Genomic DNA, 19,742 nt, shown 5'->3' on the forward strand with positions numbered 1-19,742 from the left:
TTCCCTTAGAGGCTATAGTAGTTAGGTCTTAAATATATTTAATACACAATAGGATATTATATGAGCAAAAAGCAATCATATACACATGTGCTTGTACCATGGAAAATGTTAATGACATGTTAAGAGGAAAAATGTAAGGAATAGTATGCAGCTTTTGCAAAATTTATCTTTAGATAGAAAATATCTAGAGGGAGAAAATTAAATCTTAGTATGTCTGGAATTGTGGATTAAATTTCTTTTTTAACTTTTTGGGGATTTCTTGCATATATTTGTTATTTAAGTATGTATAATTATAATCAGAACCAACTCTAAAGCTATTTCTATTTGGGATGACAGCAGAGAATAAATGAAATTTAAATAAGGAATGAGGAATTGCAGTATGAGTAAAAAGAATAATCTTTAATGTACAGATGTTTAACATATATATTTGCTCTTCTTTTTAATTAACTGTTTAACAATTGCTGTCTTAGCTCCGTTTTGAACAAGTGACATTACTGGATCAATTTAATTTTGTATAGTTTAGATGAAGTAGAAAACATTAGAAGTAGTATATGCCAGTCCTTAGGTTATTAGCTATATTTAGTTCACTTGTTTTTCCTATTTAATTTCAAATACAACTGTCAAGCTCCATATTACTGAATAGGTCTTTTGTTTGCATTCAGACATCAAGTTAGAAACTCCCCAGCTTTATTCTGAGTTACAGTTATTAAACCTATAATTGGAGGCAGTTCTCAGCAGATTGAATGGGGTTGACACTCATGGAATCATTAGAATAGAAGAGACCTTGAAAGCTCTTTTACTTCATCTCTTTGCCTTCAAGCTAGGATCACATTATATCCAGATGAATTCAGTCTGATTTTTAAAGACCTCAGGAGATAGCTTCAACTCCTGTTGGTAGCCCATTATAATGTTTAAGAACAGTCACAGTCAGAAAATGCTTCCATCTTTTGGTAATCTGAGTCCTTCCTGGTATAGTTGAAGGCCATTTCCTCTTGTTCTGTCGTCGGAAAGGATGAGGAACAGCTGTTTACCATCTTCTTCACTACTTACAGGCTTATTAAATCTCTTTACCACTGCTTTCTTCTCCAGGTCTTTTTAGTGTTCTTTGTCCTCTGAACTCCATTCAGATTTTCTTTTGCTGTACATACAACCCTGACCTGGATATAAATTTGGCGAGAGTTAATTGGAAATTTAAGAGATATTGCAGTATTTCTGAGTACCACATGTTCATATTTATGTAGCTTTTGTTTTATTTTCAGTTATCATTTAATGTTTTATTTGGTTTTGTTTTTGCATGAAATTCCCTTGTTTTCACTCTTATTTTTATTATTTTTTGATGTTATTAGGTTCTTTGTCTTCCTGTATAGAATATTTTATATTGAATATTTAGTATTTTCTGTATTTAGTCTTTATCTTTGTAGTTTTTTTTTTTTAAATTACTGTTTTTTGGTTTAAATTTCTAGATGTGTCATTCCTAGGGTAATTATTAACCTTAACATTATTTTCTTTTTTCCTGGTCACTGTTGAAAGGATGAAACATCATTAGCCCTTTGCTGTTTGATTTTGTCTTTGGTTTCATTAGGTTTGGGTTTTGCCTTGGAGTTGATCCTTGGACTATGGTCTAATCTAGTTGTATGTGAGTTCTCCTTTAGTATCACTGACTTAGCAGTGAATCCCATGTCTCTCCGGCACTAAATGGCCTCATCTTCTAATACCTGTCTAGTTCTTTCGGTGGAGGGTTTGCAGGAGGCAGGTAATATGGAAGTCCGTATATTAACATTATAATGCTGTAAGAGAGGATTGGCATTAAAAATGGGATAGGATAGATGGTATGTACCTCTTGGGTACTGAATATTGGATAGAAGGATACTATTCTCTAAATTTGTTGATACGTTAATATTTGAGATTAAATTTATGTCTTGAAACTGTTCACAATAATACTTTCTCCCAACCAACCCCTACTTCCTAATTTTGTCTAGAAAGTGATATCCAGTTTGATATCTAGGCAGAAGTTTGTTTGCAAGAAAATCCTTAAGATTTAGTTAAGTCATAGGATGCCATTTATTCTGTTGTTTGCTCTCCCATCACAGACGGGTTAACTTGGGCGGGGTAGTTGTAATACTAGTTATTAGAATTAACAGTATTCTGTACATAAATTATATGATATTTTATTTTGATATTTTCATTTTAAATCTGTATGTTATACTAAATATTAGTTGTAATAAAGGTTTTGAAATGTGTTTGATAATTGTTAAGTGCACATGATCTTTCAATTAAGGATTATTGTAGTGATTTATGTGGAGATTAAGTATGCATTTAAATTAGGTAAATAACTAGTTGGTTACTGTTCCTTAAAGTTTATATAATAAACAAGATTTTTATTGTACCTGTTTATAATTAATTTTTGCTTTGCCTTTGTTTAAAATATTTTATAATATTCTCAAGTATGGTACAATGTATTCGACTCATCTTTTAAAATTTTTGTAATGTTACATTAGAAAGTAGTACAAGAAAATGATGTAGAATGTTTATATAACACTTTGCATCTGAAATAAAAACGCATTGACATGTCCGTGCTTAAAGTAAGCCATCAATATTGGCAACTCCTCTTCAGCTTTAGCTCAATTTTTTCTTTTGTTTAAATAGTTTATTACCAAGTTGGTTTTCATATAACACCCAGTGGTCTTCCCTGCAAATGCCCCTCTCCATGACAATCACCCCCTTCCCCTCCCGGCTCCTTCCTCAGCCCTCAGTTTGTTCTCAGCATTCAAAAATCTCTCATGATTTGCCTCACTCCCTCTCCCCAACTCTTTTCCCCCTCTTTTCCCTTCTCATGGCTCAATTTTTTTTCTACACCTTCGGTATATAGCTTTTTCAAAGAGCTTTGCTTGGTCAAAGGAGTACTGTTATATTAATATTTACTACCATTTTTTTAGAAGCTGAAACAGATGAAAAATGTTACTGTTATAGTGGTGAATAGCTGTTAAAGGAGTAAAAAAATAACTTCAGAATCAAAGGCTCTCCATTTCCTAATATGATGTCCATATTAACTCCCTTACTTTATTCATTTTTCTGATAGCTCCTGCACATTTCTCAAATGCCAGACACTGTGTTAGGCACTGAGGTTAAAGCAGTCAATAAAACACACATTCATTCTGCCCTTATGGAATTGACAGCCTTGGCAGTGACTATACTGTAAGAGTGCTATAGTTATCCCAGAAAATATAGTACTTTTTGTTCCTTTTCATTTCATAAGAGGCCCTAATTCTTTGCGTCTTTAGATAGGTAGGTTGTTGAAAACATAAGGACGTATATATCAAATTTTGTTATTTTTCTTTCTCATTTTTCACTGAAGAAATTATATATTATAAATATCTGAAATATATACACGTAAATGCAGATATCATGAAAATATTAAAATACCTGTATAGAACAACAGAAATATAAATAAACAGTAAAGAGAAAGCTAGGCAGAGCAAAACTACATTTAAAATATTTTACATGAAATAATTTATATTTGAATCTTTAAAATATAGGTTTGTTCATAGTTTGCGTGTGTATGCAGATCTTAAATATCCAATCTCTGCTTGTTAGCTTTCTTTAAATCTGGGAGATTAAAATTAGTATAGTCTTTTGTTCACTTCTTTGAACATTGTAGAACGAATTCTAAATGACAGAGCATTTTGTTTTGTTTTAGATATCTGAAATAGAGGATGTGTAGCGTTTCACATTTACATCTTCATTACTCTCTCCTGAGAAATTTCCGATAAGATACTTGCCTTCATTATATACATGCACATGTGAGTGTGTGAGTGTGTGTGCATGTGTGCACGGCCCTGAAGATTCCCCTGTGTAAGTCATGTTCCTCCCATGGAGCAGTTCATAATCTCTTTAGGCAAAACAGATTAGGTTAATCATTTAGTCACAAAACAAGATCACGGTTACTGTTGTAGTAATATTAGCAAAATACAGGAAACATAAGCTATAATTACTCTTGTGTGAAATTTCTCCATAAAAAATACCCTTTTGGAAATAAATCATACATGTGAATAAATGTTTAACATTTAATCATTTAGATGTTTTGAAAGCTTTTTTGGTATCATTTTCTAATTTTGATCCTTATCTCACTACATAAATTACTAACATTAATAAACAATAAATTCCCATTATTTGTTTCATTAACTTTAAATCACTGGAAACCTGTAAAAGTGAGTGTTAATTGTAATTTCCTTGAAAAGTTTTCTTGAAATTATTTTTTGTAGTGGAATGAATAATATTAATGTTAAGGAAAACTACATGATTTATCTATTTGTCATTTACATTTTAGATTTGAAAAATGTGTGAGTGCTAAGGAAGCTTTGGAGACTGATCTTTATAAGAGGTTTATCCTGGTGCTGAATGAGAAGAAGGCAAAGATCAGAAGCTTGCATAAATTGTTAAATGAAGTTCAAGAGCCAGAAAGGAACATCGGGCATGAAAGGTATTTGGAGTGTCTGTTTTGAGATGACAGATACCTACATTTAACTGAAATTTCTTCTCAAAGTTAATGAAAGTTAGGTGCCAACTTTGTAGTGTATGAAATCATTTGATAGTCTGGGGTTGGATATACTGGCTGTTGGAATCGTGGGCTAGAGAATTGTCAGCATGATCTCTCCATGTCTGCCCTTTGCCAAAATTGTACTTAAATCATAAAGTGTCACATGGTTTATCTAAGTATTATTTCTTTGATTCAAGGCATCATTAAAAACTTCCTTATTCTGCAAAACAGCAGAGTTGAATATACATTTATCATTTTGGTATCTAAGCAGTGGTTAATCTTAGAATCTAGTAGCTGAGAGTGGATGTGTACTTGATTTTTAAGGAAAAGTCACAGGTGATTTACAGCTGGTATGGTTGGGACAACTATAGTTATTTTAGTCTGATTTTTATTGTTTTATTATTTTATTATTTATCCACTTAATTATTTTAATTATTTGCCCTGAATCTGAGAGAAAGCACAGATTTAATAATGGCATCATATAAAGACTGTAACCTTTGATGTCACGTGTTCCTAGTTCAGGTGCTGGTCTGACACTGATATCTATTAGTGCGTGACTTTAAGTAAGTCCTTTAAACTGTGTGTCTTACTTGGTATGTTAATAATAAGAATAAAGGTACCTGTCTCAGAAGTTTGGGGCAATCACAAGCATGGAAGACTGCTTTGAAATCAGTAAAATATGGAACACTGTGTGATCCACAGAAAGTAATTTGGAAGAATAGTATTTTGATAGATGAATGATGTGATAAACTGATTCAAGACTTAATTATAGTGAGTGGTAACCACATTTAGATTAGGTAGAAGAGAAACTTTTTTTTTATATATATAGTTTATTTATTTTTGAGAAAGACACAGAGGAGGGGAGGGGCAGAGAGAGAGGGAGACCCAGAATACGAAACAGGCTCCAGGCTCTGAGCTGTCAGCACGGAACCTGATGTGGGGCTCGAACCCATGAACCGTCAGATCATGACCTGAGCCGAAATTGGACGCTTAACCAACTGAGCCACTCAGGCTTCCCAAAGAGAAACTTGTTCCTTTTTTTTTTTTTAAAACATTTATTTATTTTTGAGGAGAGACACGCAGATTGTGAGTGGGGAAGGGTCAGAGAGAGAGGGAGGCACAGAATCCGAAACAGGCTTTAGGCTCTGATTTGTCAGGACAGAACCTGAGGGTAAGGCTCAAATCCACAAATGGAGATATCCTGACCTGAGCTGAAGTCGGCCGCTTAACCGACTGAGCCACCCAGGCGCCCCAAGAAACTTGTTCTTAAGAGAGTTATACGGAGAGTCTTTAAAGTGCTTTCATCTTGGTCGTAAACATATTGTATAAACAATATGTTTGTTTAACTACAGCATTTTTCCAGGGATAATTTCTGTAATACTAGCAAATTTGATACCTAACCAAGGGTGAACCACTACTTTATAATTGGACCTTGCTCTGTGTCTAGGGAAGCCACAACATGTTCTGAAATGCCTGCTGACAGAGATGCTGTCTATGATGAAAGTACTGATGAGGAAAGTGAGAACCTGCCTGATCCCTGTGTGTTGGCTCCAGGTAAGAGAAATATGTTTATTACCTTTGTTGAATATCTTCCTTGCGCTTATTACTCTACTGATAACAAATGAAATGAATTTCATAATGAATGAAAATGTTATGAAAACATCTTTTCAGGGTGCCAAGGAGGCTCAGTCAGTTAAGCAACTGACTTCAGCTTAGGTCATAATCTCAGGCCTTAAGAGTTCAAGCCTCACATTAGGCTCTCAGCTGTCAGTACAGAGACTCCTTAGGATACTCTGTCCCCGCCCCTCCCCCACTTACTTTCTCTCTTTCATAATAAATAAACATTAAAAAAAGTAAGAATCCTTTTCCACACAACTTCTTTTAGGGGATTTAGTCTAAAACATCAAGTACTTAATGTTGAAAATTAATATTTATTATAAAATGCAGCAACTCATTGGCAACGAAATAAGCAAGCATTTACACATACACACACTCCAAGGCATACTATTCCTTATTAAACAAGGGTGCATCAGGCATAAGCAAGATACGTGTAATAGTTATCTTCTGCTTGAAGGTGGCTGCCTGTAACATTTGAGATCACCTAGCTAGAGCTATCAGTGGGTAAGGAGCAGGTAGATATAGATTGTTTCACATTATCTTCAGGTTGAGCCTTCTCTTGCTCTTCAGGAAAGGGATTGTAATAGGGGAGATGGGTTACAGGGGAAGAGAAGGTAAAATGGCAGTTTAAGTTCAATTATTGAGCTTCACTCCGTCCCTCAGATGTAAACCCATGGATAATTTTTCTAGAGATTTAAACATTTCCTAGAGGGAAGAGCCTCTGAACTCGTCTTACACTCAATGTGCTTCTGACAGAAGCCCTGTATTCGTAAAATAAATGTTTGATTCATTTACTTAACAAATATTTTTTGAGTGCTTATTATGTACCAGGATCTATTCCATGTGGTAGAGAGCAAAACACAAAAATGTCTGCTGTTATGGAGTTTATAAATTCTAGTTGGGGAAATGGACAATAACAAATGTATAAATTGATTATAAACTATTGTAGTGATAAAGGGTGAAAAGAAAACTAATGCAGGAAAAGATTATAGAAAATGTCAGATGGAAGTAGGACAGAAGTTGTAATTTGAGCCAGAAAAGGCCTGGGTGAGAAGGTGACAAGTCTGTCTCTGGGATGAGCATGCCAGGTGGAAAGAAGCAGTTAACCACAAAGGCCTTGATGCGGGAGTTTTCATCAACTTTTTATTGACAAATTCAAGTAATAGAATGGAGGGAAGTTTGGATAAAGTAGGGCGATGAACATCGGGAGAATGAGAATATGAGGTCAGAGAGAGGCCAGATCATGTGTAGGGCCTTAGACGCTATTGTAAGGATTTCAAGTTTTGCTTTGAATTACATTGGAAATTGTTGGAGGGTTTCAAATATCAGTGATGGGATCTGATTTACAGGTTTAGCAGGATTAATCTGGCTGTTGTGTTGCTAATAGAGGATGCGTAGAGTGATAAGCACCCAAGAAGATACAGTAGTGGGACACAGGTTCAACAATGAGTGAAGGATGTGAGTGGCTCAGATCAGGGTGGTAGCAGTGAAGATGATTAGCAACAGGCATATTCTAGATATGTCCAGAGACGGCATATTTGTTGTTGAACTATGCATGGCTCCTGAGAGAAAGATAGACACCCATCATGGTAAGTTTTTTAGATTGAATACTGAAAGCATACACTTGACTTACTGAATTAGGGAGTCTATAAGAGGAAGGTTGGGAACTGAGCTTTACAAACATTAATTCTGAGATACTGAATAGGGAGTTGGATGTACAGATTTGGAGTTTGGGAGAAGGCTAAGTGAGGAGATATTTAAAGCTGGCTGAGCTATCTAGGGAGTCTGAGAAGACAGAAAAGGGCTGTGAACCAAGGACTCCTCCTTAGTACACTTGGATGTGTAGAGGTCAGTAAGACAGAGACCAGCAGAGAAGGCTGAGAGGGAGCAGCGTGGTGGTAGCAGGCAAACACTGTAGCAGTGCCCTCCTGGAGAACAAGTCAAGAAAGTGTTTCAAGGAGGACATAGAGATCAACTGAGTTGAGTGCTGCAGCCTGGGTAAGAAGATGCGGGTCAACGACTGACTGACTGATGGATTTGGCAACACAAATGTTATTGGGGATCTTAATAAAATGTTTTTAGTGGAATAGCAACAAGAGGAAATTCAAAAGAAATGAGAGGAGATAATTGGAAAACAAACAAGAAGCCTGAGCAACACTTATAAGGAGTTTCACTATAAAGAAACAGAAAGATCTGGCTAGCTGCTGGAAGGGCATGTGAGGTCAAGAATTATTGTTTTCTTAGATGACAGAAATAAAATAATGTTTGCCTATTTATGGGAGTAAGGAAGTGGGGGAAATGTTGCCACAATCCTGGAATGTCTCTAAGTACATAGGTGAAGACGGGGTCAGATGGATAAGCGGCAGGATTTGTTTAGCCAGGAGCATGGACGCTTTGCTTACTGACAGGAGAGAAAGCAGAATACATGGACAAAGGCACAGGAAGGTATCTAAGTGTGGCCATGGAAATTTACTGATTTTGATTAAATAAGTTGGTAGAGTAATCTGATTCTAATTAGATTTGAATTGGATCACAGAATCACACACATTCTCACTTTGGCACATCAGAGTTAAATATCTTTTCATTTGGACGGTATGCTTGTTTTACACTAGTGACCCAATATAAAATGAAGTCATTCTTTAATAATCACATGTGATTGAAAGCTCAGTAAAAAGGGAATCTGTACTCCTTCCAACTTAAATGGTCAGAATTTTTATTAAATACAGTGGCCTTTGATTTTGTTTCTTATTCAGAGTATCTCACCAACCTTTGAAGTAGATGGAAATTATTTTTGAAGAGAAAATGTATGGTTAAATAATGGGTATAAGAGAATGGAGTCCTTGATGTGTTCAGTCTGTTTTAAGCAAAGCTTTACTATAATAGTACTATTTTAAATTTGCAAAATTTCTCTTCTCTTCAAAAATGTTTAGTTCATTGTACATTTTTTTCTGTGTTTTACATGGTATATTTTCTTTAACTCAAATCTAGTTCACTACATATTTGACTTATAGGTCTCTAATCCTGATTTATTTATTTATTTATTGCATTTAACTTGCTTTTGTCAGGTTTTGATATCAAGAATTAAGAGCATTAAAAAAAACAAGAACACTTTTATTATAAATTTTAACTGTCTTCTTTCTTCTGCATCAGTAAGAAATATTCAGGAAACTGAAGGTTAGGGATAAAAACAGAAAAAAACCTCAAATCTAAAATTAAGAACTAGATTCTCTACATCTGATGAAAAATATTCTATGTGTTAAGCAACAAAATAAACTTCCTTATCATTTAGCAGATTCTACAATTCACTCATTAACAGAAACAAAATATACTGGTAGTCCATGGTGTATATGTGTGTAAATATATATTTAATCATATTTTTTCTTGGTATTTTATATATTATTACTATGTATTTGGGCCAGAGCAATGAAAGTTTCTTCCTGAACTTATTCTGCCATCTTGATAATAAATTACTTATTCTAATTGTACAAGTAAATATTTGAATTTATTTTAGGTAATGCAGTTTCATGTACACTTTCCCTAAAAAGAACAAGAGGAAAGCAGTTGATGGGATTTAATACATTTAACTCTTCCAGAAAGCCATTTATTTAAATTGCTAAATGTTTAACTTGGTGGTCATTTCTGTTATGCAAATGTGTTTTCATCATTATTAAAACCACCAAATTTCCTCATGAGTTGTTACCATTTTAATTACCTTATTCCTGCATAATATGTTTAGTGAGACCAAAACACTTAGTGATTTTACAATATTCATTCAAAAAAGGGGTCTGTATGTGTGTGTGTGTGCGTGTGTGTGTGCAAAAGGTGTAGTGTAGTTTGCAGGAAACTGATAGGTAACATTTTTATGTATAGGCAATCTATTTTATTAATTTTAAACCCTCCCACCCTCCCTCCATCATTAGGATTGTTGAGGAAATAACTGATGACAGTACTCCCATCTAATAAAGTACATGATGCTTCCGTGTATGATACCGTATAGTATGTAAACCCTATAAAACATTTAAAAGTTTCTTAGCTAAAAGATCTCCAAAGAATTCTGAAGCCTGGACTTCCCAGACTGTATCACCCCACAACTACATTTTATATTTTTTCTGTAAAAATATAAAGCAAGGTTTACTTTCTCTAGGACTTAACTTTTAGAATTTATAGGTAGGTAGCAGTGGTTTTTAAAGCCTTAGTTAAAGAAGGAAACTAAACTGCATCCTAAAGCCCTAGAGTTCATAGGTATTTTGCTTTGTCAGATTAAGATTATAATCAATAAAATGGTTGCTGTGATTATTATTTATAGCTCACCCTCCAGATTACAAAGGAGGATGGGTCACTTTTACTCTCCCTTTGTCTGTATTAACTCCTCTTGGTTTTAAAGGACTTCCTGATTAGTCTGGACTCATCCTATCTGTAGTGTTGTTATTGTTTTTTTTAATTCAGTGGAAAAATAACCTTGTTGGGTTATTTACTGTAGACTATTTACTATATATTATTTACTATAGATATAGTAAAATGACCTCTACAGAAAATTTTTTTGTTGGGATATAAATCAAGGTAACACCTGAAGTCCATGTCTGCAGAGAAACTGCAGGTTGAGTAGGTCTCCTGAATACCAGAGCCTCATCAATATACAAAGAGATAGAAGTGTAATTAATATAGCATCTGAGTGCCTGCAGGTGAGCTTTCGCTGGCCCCAACAATGTCTGATATAATCTAAAAAATAATTTCTTGTTTTGCAGTTTTTTTATATTTATAACCATATTGATACTGTAATAATACTAAAATTATATGAGAAAATATTTTTTAATTCATATGAATATTCTAAGAATTTTAAACATTATTACAAAGCATTTCTTAATGTTAACATAATTTAAAGTGTGAGTGAATAATTAGTGGAAAGATGGGGCTTCTTTCATAGGAAAAGGCTCTTGTTACACATTTTGAAAACTTATGCTTAATTGTCTCCTAATTAGCCTTTACAAGAGGAATTATAATTATTTTTAATTATTTATTATTTTAAATTATTAAGATAATCAATATTTTAAAATTATAATTATTTCTATTAGCAGAAATTGACAAGATTTCTTAAGATTAGAGACCAATTGAATTAACTTTACTAAACGTATAAATAAGAAAAATTCTTATTCTAGAATGTTTTATTCTGCTTAGGTTTATTTTAAAGGTGCACAACCACTAAAACAAAATAAGCTTTCTTACCAGTTTTCTGCATAATTATTAGCCCACAGTTTAGCACGTTAGTTTAATTAGTCTTGATTCTTAACCAACAGGAAGGTCCCTGTATAACTGCTATCAGTAATTTAGGCTTCTACTTAGTTGGTGGGCTTCCTGAAAGGAAGTGTGATTATAGAATAGCCTTTTAGAAAATAAATGAATGGCTATGTCAAACAGTTGATGAATACTGATATAGTAGCTTTTAAAAATAGAACAGAATCCAAAATCTCTAAGTATCAAAGAGCTCGTTGCTTCAAACAGTGAATGTCTACTCACAGAGGGAATAACAACATGTACTGCCAAAGAGATTAGTCAGAAATTCAACTTCAGAATCACAGATTATTCCCTTAATCTTATCCAGCTTTTTTTTATCATAGACTCATTTATTTATAAATTCTAAATAAAAAGCTTGATTTAGTAAAACCTGTCGCAAAACAGGAAGAGCAATTTGAGTGTATTTCCTAGTAGTCACGGGCTTTTATACATAAGCAACACTACTGAGGAATGATGTTATGTATTTCAGAAATCTATATCTCCTATAGTTCTAGATCTTCAAATTCAAGACCATCATTTTTCAGATGAGGAAACTGAGGCTTGGAAAGATTAACTGTGTTCTCTGTGTTACCTCAGTGAATACTGTGTCTCCAAATAACATCACAGTCTTAGATACCTGGGAGTAAGACCCCAAAATGTCTTTTGGAGGGGGCAGTTCAACTCATAACAATGCAAATGTACAGTTTTCTAGAGCAAGAATAAAATTCTTATTGTATTTTCAAAGGGGGTCTATATTCCAAAAATGATTCAGAATCATTGACCTAGGAGAATGGTATTTAAATGAAAAGATGATGTCATTCTTACTTTTGTAAACCAGACAGCACCAGATATTAGAAACCCTAAAAGACCCTTACCAAATTAACCATGGAGACTGGCAGATATTGGCTAAACTCTCCTTCCCTTTGCCCTTTATAGGCTAAAAATTTGCCTTACACCAAGGAGAACTATGCTAGGCTTTAGGGGAACAATGTTACTTCTATGCCAATAGCTCAGGAATTGTACAGGATAGTCTAGCTGTGGTTCACGGCCACCACAAGAGAGGAGAAGAACAAGGAGCCAAAACCAAAATTGGTATACTTTTAACATTTGGCCGTTGTATCATTGATAAGATCATAGCATTTATCAAAGAGTATGTAAATACTATTCTGTTAATGGTCTTAGGAGCATGTAGCCTTAAACCAGAACAATGGTAACATAGCTGACCCAGGATTGGGTCAGTTACAAGACAGAGGGGGGAATGTCAGGAAGCAGGTCTGAGACTGACTCCATGAGACAATAGAAGGGCACACATTGCCCAAGGTAGAAGGGGCCACCCTTGTAAAGCCCAGTCAGGAAGGGCCAGGTAACATCCTTAACATTTCTAAGGGCAGGCCTAAAGATGGAGGCTGAGACTAGTCACACCCTACGTGCAGGTCCTGGGCCCACTCTGTGATTGGTCAATACTCTAAATGTTGTGATTGGGTCCCACCAAAAGTAACAAATACTCAAAGCAATGTGAATGGTTAAACCTGCTGTCAATAATATTGTATAATAATAATTGGATTACTATACCTATGTCACAATTTCCTGTAACTCCCCCTTCCCAAACTCATAAAAGCCCTACCCTGCCTTTGTTCGGGGCTCACTCCACGTGGATCCAGTGTGTTGTTGAAGTCTGTGAGCCTGAGTTTAGGCTGGCCGGGCCTAAATTCGTAATAAAGCCCTTCGCATTTGCAAAAAAAAAAATAAAAATAAATAAATAAATAAATACATAAATAATAAAATAAATGAGAAAAGATGGAATAAGACATGTTAAAAAGAAACTAACTTAGAATACATGGGAAGAAGAGAAAATTGCATTCAAATGGAAGCTAACTCACCATCTGTCAGTTCATTGGACTGGCGTTTGTCTGGAGGTGCACTGCACTGTTCAGTAAGGTCCTAGCCACCAGCTACCTGAGACTGTTGAACACTGGAAACGTGGCTAGAGTCCTAAATGCAATGTGCTCTCAGTATAGACTACACATCGGGTTTCAAAAACGTAGTATGAAAAAAGAAGTAATATGTCTCATTAACACCTTTGTGTATTAAATCTTGAAATAATTATTTTGTATATATTGAGTTAAGTATATTAATACTATTAACTTCGTTTGCTTCGTTTTTACTTCTTAAAATGTGTTTAATGGGAAATTTAAAATTCTATATGTGACTCATATATTTCTATATGACATACTGGTCTTGGTGTTCTAAAAAGTTCCATCTCGGGCTGATTTTGTGGTTCTGTAATAGAGTTATATCACTGTGAAAATGAAATCAAATTGTACTACCAAATTTTTATGAAGCTGTTAATGTAAGGGTGTGAGATCTTTAAGTGGATATTGATGACTGTGGGTGTGATTGAGTATTTATATCAAAGAAATGCAAAAGGTGTTATACCATCTTATTTATTTATTGTTATTTTATTCATTTTATAATAGACTTAAGAAAAAGCCTGGGTCATTTTTATCCTTGGAAAATGAAGCTAAACATTTTTATTGATCTTTGGGTAACTGCAACCCTGACCCAGTTAAAACAAAAAGTGGGGTAATATAGCAATACCCTCTAAATCAGCTGAAGGTCTATAATGTGGTATTAAAGATTCTTGTCTCTTTGTGATTGACAGGCATCTTCACCACACACAGCACATCTGGTCCTTGAACCAATTCATCAGCACCATTTATAAGCCATATTTAAGATCAAAGGGATAGAAAGGTTACCAGTGATGAGGTTCTGGAATGTTTCCAGACCACCAGCATTGACATGATACTTGCTGCAGCTTCATTCGAGAGGGACTGGGGGGTGTGAAGGATGAATATCAGTAGGCTTGCTGAGCAGAGTCTAAATACATCATGTAGTGAAAGGGCGCAGTTACAAGTGGGGTGGGCAGAAGAGGGACTTAAAGTGAGACCCTAATTGCCAATTTCAAGCCTTGAAGTAAAACTCTCACTGACACTGAGAAACAGTGGCTGCAAACACGTATCTGTGGCCCTCTGGGTTTTGTGAGGAGAGTTGTAATTTGGGGCCTGACTGAACAAAACAAAGAACTTAGAGTACTGCTAAGCCGTGTAGTTTCTCAAGCATAAATGGGTAGCCATGCTAACAACCATATTGTTGTTGTTGTTGTTTTAATTTAAATGAATAACTTGCTACTATATCAGAGAATGTAACTGTTGATCTTTGGTATGATCTAGGTTATATACTTTTTTTGTCCTTTGATAACATTAGTGTTCCAAATAATAAATCTGAATACATTTAAGTCAGACATAGATTCCTTAGTTTTCTGTAGTCCTTAACACTTCCTTTCATGTTTGATCTGGTTCACCTTATTCACTGATAACATTTGCACGATTTCTGAAAGTATTTGAGTTTGTGACCCCTGGAAAATGAGGATTATTCCAACAGTAATGACTACTGTGACCTGGAACCCACAAGCGGTGAGATCATGACCTGAGCTGAAGTTGGATGCTCAACCAACTGAGCTACTCAGTCCCCCCATGCTTTCCCCCCTTTTTCTCCTCCTTTACTATTACTGTTGCAATTGCTGTTAACTATTATTGTTCTGTGAAGGTTCCATGACCTCTATTACCATAATTTCATTACCACCACCACAACTACTATTGACTTACATACACATTTATATGGGTGCCAGAATATATTCTAGGCTTCTTAGATGCATTACTTTATTTACATCTAACAACAATCCTATGAAGTATATACTGTTATTTTCACCATTTATAGTCGAGAGAATTGAGACCCAGAAAGATCAGAAGAGTTCTAAGGCACTGTAGCTAGTGAATTATAGAATTGGGGTTCTAACCCAGGAAGTTGGACTACAGAATTCATCTCTGAGAACCCTTCCTGTGCTCACGTTCCTTGTTTTCATTTAGTAGAACACTCTATTAAAATCTAAGAGTTCTAGGAGTATGATTTTATATTTTAAACTTAAGTGTATTTGATACCTTCATTTTTATAAAACAGTTGAAGTCTCCTAAAAAAGGAAGGGTGGAATATATGGCCTCCTTGACTTCTGACTTAATGCAGTGGGCACACATTTAAGTGGAAAAAGATATAGTTTGGTGACATTAATGCACCATTAAGATGAATGTGAATGTTCGTATCTCTGTTGAATGCTCTATTATGATTTGATGGCAAAGCAAATAAGGTAGCAGAAGTGATTTATTCTTAGTCTCTGAATAAAAATCTTGGAAATAGAGTTCCTAAGTAAATATTAAATAACCCTATCAAATGTCCATGTTGGCATTTAAAAATATATAGACATAGTTTTAAATATAGACTTAGACTGTATACTATTTATGTATTATATGGTAGGTATAAATTTAGAATTTTTATATCTTTTGACTTTTTCTTATAATTGACTTTTTCTTATAATTATGAAATCTCTTGTGGTGGTCTAGTATTGCTTCTTTCTCTTTTTAAAAAAAAATTTAAATGTTTTTATTTATTATTGAGACAGAGAGAAACAGAGCATGAGTGAGGGAGGGACAGAGAAAGGGAGACACAGAATCTGAAGCAGGCATCAGGCTCTGAGCTGTCAGCACCCTGATACGGGGCTCAAACCTATGAACTGTGAGATTATGACCTGAGCCAAAGTTGGACACTTAACCGACTGAGTCACCCAGGTGCCCCTGCTTCTTTCTCTTAAAGTTCTTTGTCTGAAAATAGTGTAGTTATACCATCTTTGTTTTCCTGGATGTATACATGGTATATCTTTTTCATCTCTTTTTACTCTTTTACTTTCAGCCTTTTATATATTTAAAATCTATAGTTGTTCTTTAAACCAAGTCTAATCTTTCTCTTGTAATTGGAGAGTTTATTCCATTTATAGTTCATATAGTTATTAACATATTTAGATATAGATCTAATGTACTCTTTGTTTTTTATTCTCATTATTTTTTCTCCTTATATTTTACCCTCTTAAATTTCCCCCAAGAATACAATCTTTATATTCTTGCTTTAGTGACTGTCCTAGAGATGGCAACATATATCCATGACCTATTATGGTCTCATATTAATTTAACTTTCATACTCCCTAGATAATGGACACTTTAACTCCACTTAACTTTTTGCATTATTGTAACATATTTCAATTTGCCATGTATTTTAGACCTCATAAAGCATTATTATTGTAGTATTGAAAAGCCATTATTCATTTATCTTTACCTTTTACCTTGTTCTTTATTTCTTTTATTTATTTTTGCATTTATATGTTATCATTGGAAGTCATTTTTCTTCAACCTAGAGAATTTCCTTTAATATTTCTTTTAGTGCACATCAGCCCTTGACAAATTTTTTTCTTAGTGGTTTGTATGAAATCCTTCTGTTTTGAAAAGAATTTTTGCTGGTGTAGCTCTCTAGGTTGACAGTTTTGGGGGTTTTTTTTGTTGTTGGTTTTTTTTTTTTTAATTTTTTTTTAATGTTTTATTTATTTTTGATACAGAGAGAGGCAGAGCATGAGAGGGGGAGGCGCAGAGAGAGAAGGAGACACAGAACTGGAAACAGGCTCCAGGTTCTGAGCTAGCTGTTAGCACAGAGCCTGACGCAGGGCTCGAACCCACAAACGTGAGATCTGACCTGAGCCGAAGTCGGAGGCCTAACCGACTGAGCCACCCAGGCGCCCCTGTTGTTGGTTTTAAACACATTGATGATGCCTGCATTGTCTTCTGACTTCTTGTCTTTTTAAATTTTTTTAAATGTTTATTTAGTTTTGAGTGAGAGAGAAAGAGACAGAGCATGAGTTGGGGAAGGGAGGGCAGAGAGAGAGACACACACACAGAATCTGAAGCAGACTCCTGGGTTTGAGCTGTCAGCAGAGAGCCCAGGTGGGGTTCAAACCGACAAACTGTAAGATCACAACCTGAGCCAAGGTCTGACACTCAACTGACTGAGCCACCCAGGCAGGTGTCCTCTGGCTTCTTTTCTTGATGTTAAGGAGATTCTATCCTGTTCTCTCTCTTTTCCTTTTCTGGGAATCCAATTACATCTACATCATATTTTTCCTCATGTCAGAGCTTTGATATACCATGAAGATATGTTTCTTTCCACTGGGTTGTTAGCTCCTTGGAGATGGTACTTCCTCAGTATCTGGTTCATTCAGTGTCATGCAATGAAAAGGAATATAATAATTTTTTTTCAAAAAACAATTCATTTAGTGAATGCAATTTATGTGTATCCTACATATTGTTTTCTTGATGGAAAATGTATGTTATATACTTTGAAAGTGTTTTTACCTCCATTGGTGACATGTTTCTAAATATATAAAAATGCCTAAGCTAGTATTGACTATTATGTAGTCATATACTAAGTGGGGCTGTAGTAAACTGTATAATTTTAGTAAATAATTGTCTTAAATTATCTACATGCTTCTCTTTAGTTAACACTGTACTCTATGACATGCATTTTCAAAATTGTCTAAAAAAGTCATTAGCTTGTTTTTGAGTTGTGATGATTTCAGCTGTAGTGAACACCCAGTTATAGGTAATACTAAGGACTTATTATCTCACATAACAAGTGTAAACATAAAGAATTTCCATTGTTGGATAAGTCAGTGTCTTCACAATGTCATCAAGATCTCAGATGATCAGGTCTATCATATGTTTATATAGATTTCTTCTCAGAACTTCATAAAGAATTGCCACAGACTCTTTTCTGAAACCATCACGTAGAAGGAAAGAAGATGGTATATTTTCAATGATTGGCTTATTTAGTCAAGACTTCATCCCTAAGGCTCACTCACCTATGGAAAGTGAACAAAGTTGTTTTCTGTTTTCAAGAAAGAGGAGAGGTAGAACGGCTCTTGACTAAACTTGGGAAGAAAAGCATATTTGAGAATCACCTACTGAGAACTTTTTCATGCTTGATGACGTTAATTAGTAAAGGAATTTTTTAGGAAAGAAACTGTGTATCTATATATTACAACTCTGCATTTTGCTCTGTGTATTAAAAAGCTCTTAGTTTGGTATCAGATCTGTGATGATTGAAATAATGTATAGCAATTTTTATAATGAAGTATAACTACTTGTTCAGACTTTGGAATATCTGTGGTAGACTAAACTTTGATTTCATATTCAATATTCTCATTTTGATACTAATTTTATTTTTATATATGTTTTTAATTTATTTATTTTAAGAGAGAGAGGCAGAAAGAGAAGGAAAGAGAGAATCCCAAGCAGGCTCCACACTTAGCATAGAGCTCAACATAGGGCTTAATCTCATGACTGAGATAATGACCTGAGCCAGAATCAGGAGTCTAAGACTCAGTGAACTGAACCACCCAAGCACTGCTCATTGTGACTCTACTTTAAATTATATTGTCTTGGGGCACCTGGGTGGCTCAGTCAGTTAAGTGCAGACTTCGGCTCAGGTCATGATCTCATGTTTCATGGGTTCGAGCCCCGCGTTGGGCTCTGTGCTGAGAGCTAGCCCAGATCCTGGAGCCTGCTCCAGATTCTGTGTCTCCCTCTCTCTCTGATCCTCCCCTGCTTGCACTGTCTCTTTTGTCTTTCAAAAATAAATAAAAGAACTTAAAAAATTTATAAAATATATCATCCTAATTATAAATTACATAAAAGCAAATCCATGTTTTTCTGTCCCTCCAAAGTTTCTTTCTGATATAGGACTTTAATAAAGGTTTTAAGGAGATAAAATTATACTCCAAGCCAACATTTGAAAAGGAATGAATGTTTTCTTTGTCTTTTCTGTTTAAATTTTTTTAAGCTTTTATTTATTTTTGAGAGAGCAAAAGAGTGCAGGGGAGGGTCAGAGAAACAGGGACAGAGAGAGAATCCCAAGCAGTCTCTGCACCATCCTTGCAGAGCTTAATGTGGGGGCTCAAACTCAAACTCTGAGATCATGACCTGAGCCAAAACCAAGAGTACAATGCTTAACTGACTGAGCCCACAGGCTCCCTGGGATGAATGTTTTCAAGAATTCCTATAAAAAACTCAACAATGCACGGTTGTAGCAAAATATGAGTCTACATGTAAAATTTTAGAATTTGATCAATAATGAATAAGCATCCATTCACCATAGGTGTAGAGTTTTCAGTTTCAAAAACACTCCTTTGAAAGATTTGTTGTTGTGTTTTTCAGTTGTAATGTATAAATCTTGGTGGTAAACCGCCTTCATTAAAAGAAAAAAAATCTCTCATCATGTTCAAAACTAAGGTGAAGTATACTGAATGCTGATTTTTAAGTATAAACTCACTTCACCAGTTCTGGATACATTCTCTTCTATAAGACCTTTTGTGATATCCTAGTTT

General features: G+C 34.8%; 1 protein-coding gene across 6 annotated transcripts in view; it reads left to right on the forward strand.

The window, feature by feature from the left end:
• XRCC4 (X-ray repair cross complementing 4) overlaps positions 1–19,742 on the forward strand; it is a 340,456-nt gene that overhangs the window by 95,979 nt on the left and 224,735 nt on the right. For all 6 annotated transcript variants that reach the window (XR_003909977.1, XR_003909976.1, XR_003909975.1 and 3 more), the window contains exons 5-6: positions 4,328–4,480; positions 5,985–6,091. Coding sequence is in view for 3 of the 6 variants with exons in the window: in XM_029942551.1 (XP_029798411.1) it covers positions 4,328–4,480; positions 5,985–6,091 (260 nt within the window). In the remaining 3 variants the exon portion in view is untranslated. The remainder of the gene's footprint in view (positions 1–4,327; positions 4,481–5,984; positions 6,092–19,742) is intronic.

The sequence above is a fragment of the Suricata suricatta genome, chromosome 6, assembly GCF_006229205.1.
Source record: "Suricata suricatta isolate VVHF042 chromosome 6, meerkat_22Aug2017_6uvM2_HiC, whole genome shotgun sequence".
Lineage (NCBI taxonomy): Eukaryota > Metazoa > Chordata > Mammalia > Carnivora > Herpestidae > Suricata > Suricata suricatta.